Source organism: Bison bison, unplaced genomic scaffold (assembly GCF_000754665.1).
Source record: "Bison bison bison isolate TAMUID 2011002044 unplaced genomic scaffold, Bison_UMD1.0 scf7180017864135, whole genome shotgun sequence".
Taxonomy (NCBI): Eukaryota; Metazoa; Chordata; class Mammalia; order Artiodactyla; family Bovidae; genus Bison; species Bison bison.
Genome location: NW_011494707.1, coordinates 1,785,257 through 1,791,052, shown reverse-complemented (window position 1 = coordinate 1,791,052; position 5,796 = coordinate 1,785,257). Strand labels below are relative to the sequence as shown.

Below are 5,796 nucleotides of genomic sequence, written 5' to 3'. Positions count from 1 at the left end.
GGCAAGAGAAGAATTGGGGCTGGGGGAGTAGAGGTCACACAGCTTCTGTCTGAGGCAGGAAGGAACTGATCAAGATCCAGGAACAGGAGGAAAGCAAGCATGATCAGAGGGAGAAAGGGAGGAGATGAGGAAAGACAGGGAGGTGGAGAAATTCCAACTCTGTAACCAAGCCTATGGCAACCCCAGGATGCTGAATAAAGATCATCTGGTCCACTGAGTGGTCTCTAAATCTTCCCTCTCAGGAAGATCTGAAGTTTGAACACAAAGGAGGAAGTCAACAATGCAGGGTTCCAGAATCTGCTGTCGTCAACATCTCTCATGGGGAATGTCTGACGCTGTGCAACCCTGATAGCCTACAGGCTCAGTTCAGTTCACTTCAGTTGCTCAGTCGTGTCTGACTCTTTGCAACCCTATGAATCGCAGCACGCCAGAAACTGCCTATGTTGAGCCCAAAAGATCCAAGCATTTCCCCAAAGAAAATCTCAGTCTCCAGGCCACAAAAGCCAGACCTCCCTGCCCAAGAAGTTGTAGTACTAGATGACAAACACCCCACAGGAGGCTAGGAAACTTTAAAGCATACTCCAAGGAAACTGTCTTCACAGACTTGAGGTCTGGAAGCCAACTACACAGCGCCTTGCATAGGGACAGAAGGATTTCCTGTACTCCAAGCCCTCTGGGACCAGGCTGGGACCAGGGAGGAGAGGTGGGGGGTCAAGGACTCCATAGGGGAAAGTGGCAGACAGGTGGGGGAAGGTGGAGGAGAGATGTGGGAGTCATGAGCCACCAGCTGTCAGTTCTCCCAAGGGACACTTCCCAAGCTGGGCAGGCTTCCCATCATCACCCAGCTTCCTTTATTCTAAGCATCCCATAACCACCACCTATAATCAGTTCACCTGGGATGTAAGCCATCCCATCACTTTTTTCTTCTATGTTCAGGTCCCGGAATGAGAGCACAGCCTTAAATGCTTTGGAAAACATTTAGTGCCAGCAAAGGTGAAAAACCCACAGGCCTGGCTCTCCAGGCTGGCTCCTTCATCTATTCCCTCCCTTCCTTTTCTTCAGTTATACCAGAAGGAAAAAAAAAAAAATAGTGGTCAAACAGGTAGGTTTTTGGATATCAAAAGGCTAAAGGATTCACACATCATTAGTTGTAACAGGCAAAACGTGGAAACAACTGCCATGTTCATCAAGAGAAAAATGGATGAACAAAATGTGATTCCGTCCTAAAATGGAGTCCTGTAAGCCACGAGAATCCAAAACTGCTTACACGCAACTGAGAGGATGAATCTCACAAACAATATGGCACAAAAGAAGTCAAACACAAAAGGGCATATGCTGTATGAGTCTATTTTTATAAAGTTTACAAACTAGCAAAACTATCTCTGGTCCCTTTGGGATGAAGGGATAGGAAAGTACAAGGAAAAGGAAGGGGGCTTTTAGGATGCCAGGTTCTATTTCTTGACCTGGGTGGTAGTTACACAGATGTGTTCACTCGGTGATAATTTATCAGCTGTACACTTAAAATGCTGGGTTTTCTGTACGACTGTACATACACACACCTCACGGAAGGGTTTTCAGCATCTTGGGAAAGGAAAAATATATAGGCCTTTAGCTTTGCGGGCCACATTTATGAATGGAGAATGAGCCTGGGTGGTAGGGGGCAAAGTGAAGAGATGACTGCATTTGGGATATGGCCCAAATAGCAGCTGTGGGGTGATAGGAATTAGGGTGAACAGTTTCAAGGTCTACTTCCTTCTTTCTCCTATAACTAACTGTCAATGAAATCTCTGCATACTGTACTCCAAAGGGAAGTGGGACCAGGAGGAAAAGCTGGAACTGAGCTGGCTTAAGGGAGAAGGGAGGCAACTGGAACACTTCTATCAGTGAGGGGTCAAGGAGGGGAGGAGGAAGAAGAGGGAAAAGAATGAAATCACAAGTGCCCAGGGCAGGCAAGAAGGAGAGCTGGCCTGACTGGGAATGGATGGGGTGGGGTGATTCCCTTACTCAGCTCGGATGAAGGGATCCCTTCTCTACTCACCTCCCTGAGCCCTCCTCTGATGCACACCTAAATTAATGGCTTTATTGTGCTGCTCAAGAAATGCAAGAGACACAGGTTCAACCTCTGGATAGTGAAGGTCCCCTGGAGCAGGAAATGGCAACCCACTCCAGTATTCTTGCCTGGAAAATCCCACAGACAGAGGAGCCTGGCAGGCTACAGTCCACGGCGTTGCAAAGAGTCAGACACAACTGAGCACGCATGCACGTTGTACTTTGTAAGTCGTTTATAACTCTTGGGAACTAAAGAACAAGAGGGGTGTGTGTGTGTGTACAGCAAAGGATTCCACATCCTCAGCATCTAACACATCGTTTGGTGTATGGTTTGCACTATTAAAAAAAAAAAGGTTCACTGGATAAATGACAGATACAATGTGGTAATTAGATATAAAGTTGCTGTTGCTGAGTCACTAAATCATATCCGACTCTTTTTCAACCTCATGGACTGTAGCCCACCAGGTTCCTCTGTCCATGGGATTTTCCAAGCAAGAATACTGGAGTGGGTTGCCATTTCCTTCTCCATGGGATTCTTCTGGACCGGGGATTGAACCCACACCTCCTGCATTGGCAGGCAGATTCTTTACCACTGAGCCATCTGGGAAGTCCCTAGATATAGAGACCTCCTTAGTATTTAAAAATCAGTAGTAACAGTTTAAATGGCAAAAAATGTGGGAATGACTAAGTATCAGAGTGGCATACCGGGCAGCTACTAAAAATTACAAGTAACAGTAGCAAACACCTGTAGGGTGCTTTACAGTTTACTGAGAATTACACCTCCCCCTTGTTTGACACACAATTGTACAGACTTTGTGCCACACTGAAATGTGCAAACGACTCATTAGTAAGTCTTCCTGAAGAGACCAGAAAAATCAGCAATTGCAGGCTAGCAAGTTTTTATGAAAAGAGGTAGGGAGGACCCATATTTCAGAGTAATGGGGTCACAAAGAGTCAAACACGACTGAGCGACTGAACTGAACTAGGAAGGAGTAGGTAGAAGTTGAGTTAGCTCTGCTTTGTTTGTGTAAATAACCGTGCATGCTAATTCCACACACTATACTTCAATTCACTTCCCTTTTCTTTTGGAACAAAACTTTACTTTTGCTGTATTTGATTGATTCAACATTCACTTTAACCACCATTTGCAAGTCTTCCTGCTAACTGACCACCTCCAAGGAAGTGTTTTTGATGACCCAAGTGGACCCAGTTCTTGTCCTAGTGGGGTTTTATTAATGCTAATGTCAAGACATTGAACAGCAGAACCCCACAATAAACTTTTCTACACTGTCTTCCTGATTGCAACAGTGTTTTAAAGAACAGAGACAAAAAGAAAAAAAAAAAAAACACACATAAAACAAAACAAAAAAATCCTTCCCTCCTTCCTAAAAGATTATGAGCCTAATGTTCAAAGAATAATTCACGAAACACTGAAGTCGTGAGACACTTTAAAGCTCCGTATTCTCTAGTTGATCGTGCATAAACTGTGATGTGGCAGGGACTGTCTCATAAGCAAGTTCTCTGCAGAGTCTGAATCTTTGCCCAGCGTTTCTGCACTGTTTTGGGCGGGCTTCCGGCATGTGCTTACAGCAATGAGAGAATTACCTAAAGGATACATTTCACAAACAAGCCGTCACGTGTCTTGTGCTGAAACTGCATCCGATGCCAAAAGTCTGCTTCTGCAGATGAGAGCTCTGGAGAACTCGACCACTACAGCCCAAACCAGCTCTGAATACACATTCCCACGTGAAAAGAGGCTGCCTTTAAAGGTCTGTGGGACGCTGATGACAAACAGAGGCATTGGCTACCTTTACAGTAATAGGAGATATCCTAAAAGCAATGTTGATCTCGTGCCTTCTGTGCTAAAGACACTATTAGGGCCCCCTGGGAGCGTAGAAGGGATGACTGGCGCAAGGGGATGATGGGGGTGTTTCACGCATGGGCAAAAGGGGATTACGGAAATAATCCCGCTCTCAGCTCAAACCATTTGAAAGTCAAGGGGCCAAAGCGCCGGTGGTGTTCAGAAAAACTTTCCAAGTCCTCCCCGACACGGGTGCAGTGGACGCAGGGGATCCGGAGAGCTGAAGCTTGAGAGATGGGAGCAGACGAGGACAGCAGAAGCCGGCCCGGGCGGCGGGGAGTCAGCGCGGAGGCGGGAAGGGCGCGAGTCCACTCGCGCTGGGAGCAAAGGGGATGCCACAGGGCGATCCGCCCCCTCCACACCGGCCCGCCGCCCGCAGCCGCTGCCGCCGGGTGAACGTGGACAAATCGGGCCCACCTGCCGCCGCCTTTGCGCCGCCGCTGCCGAAGGGCCGGGTTGCTGGCGCCGGCAAGCCGAGACGGCAGGGGGCAGTAGCGCCGGCCATAGCTCCTCCTCCGGGCCGGGCGCCCGGGGCCTCGCAGCCGCGCGCCACCGCTTCCCGCGCGAGCACCTGCGCGCGACCCCGGCGCAGCCCGCCCGACCCAGGTGCAGCCGCCCGGGGCCTGCCGGCGGGTTCGGAATCGGAGTCCGGGCTGGAGAGCGAGTCGCTACCCCCATGCTCCGTGCCCGCGCCAGGCAGGCGCCGCCACCGAAGGGTGCTTTGTTTGTGCAGCTCGAGCGGGGATGCCGGGGCGGGAGTGGAGCCCCCGCCCCGTCCGGAAAACGGGAAAAGCAGAGCCCACGATAGAGGGTGCTGAAGACCGCAAAGCCCCTTCTCCACGCGGCGACGTCCGGGCCAGCCGCACCCCACCCCCGCTCTGCCCGTCCTCCTTCCCAAACCCCGGCCCCCACCCAGCCCCGCGGCTGCGCTCACCTGCTCTCCGCGACCCCCGAGTCTTGGCTCATCGTCGTTAGGCGTCTGGGAGGGGGCGCCAGGCGCGCCCGGGGCAAGGCGCTCGAGTAGCGCCCGGGCGCCTGCAGGAGGGGTTCGCGTGCAGTGCGCTGCCCTCCGCACCCGGAGGCGGCGGACGCTGCTGGGGGAGGGACGAGGGCGAGCGAGAGCCACCGGGGGAGGGGACTGGGCGGGAGGGGGCGCCGGGCACGCTGCTGCAGCCGCAGCCGGAGGCGGCCCGGGCTCCCGAACGGAAACGCACGCTCGCCGGCTGCCCCGCGCGTGCACGCCGGCGGGCACACTCTCACACGTGCGCACACCGGCTGCTCGGTGGCTGCTTACCTCCCTGCGGGAGCTAGGTTTGGTGACACTAATACCGGGGCTTCTGTGAAAGAGCAGGGCCAGCGCCATTCTGCAGGGAGCTCAAATCACCCTGATTGGGCGTTTTTCACGAGACAACCCGCCTCCCTCGAGGAATTCCCAGATTCTCTTCCTAGGGTCTGAAAGCTCCTCGAAATTTATTTTCAGATTTTATATTTAAATCCAAGTGTCTAGAATGAGGGACCGCAGCTTTCATATGGTTAAACAGCGTTATGACCCCGGCCCCTCCACCCTAAACTGTAAGGGTGGATGGGCTAAACCAGTGATTTCCCAAGTTTGCTGCACATTTGATCACCCAGGGAGTTTTTAAAATCTCGATGCTCCGAGTGGTATCCCAGATGAATTCGATTAGTGCAGTGGGATCCAGAAAGATCCAGGTGATTCCAATATTCAGAAAAGTATAGGAACCACTGCTTAGACTGCCAGTGGTCCTCGTGGTACCCTGTCTTCTTTTACCCCGTTTCTCAGCGTGGTCCTTTGCTAGTTTATTTTCCACGTGGTGGTGGGTGTCACACAGCATCAAGCCCAGGTCTGACAGTAAGTGCGGAGTACA

The 5,796-nt window shown here is 51.6% G+C and overlaps 1 protein-coding gene across 1 annotated transcript in view; it reads right to left on the bottom strand.

Moving 5' to 3' along the window:
* The window catches only part of LOC104988541, a 41,510-nt gene extending 36,237 nt beyond the window's left edge, over positions 1–5,273 (bottom strand). The window contains exons 1-2 of the mRNA XM_010839900.1: positions 5,125–5,273; positions 4,845–5,048 (exon numbers count right to left, since the gene is read on the bottom strand). Coding sequence (XP_010838202.1) covers positions 4,845–5,048; positions 5,125–5,273 — 353 coding nt within the window. The remainder of the gene's footprint in view (positions 1–4,844; positions 5,049–5,124) is intronic.
* Positions 5,274–5,796: the final 523 nt, after the last annotated feature.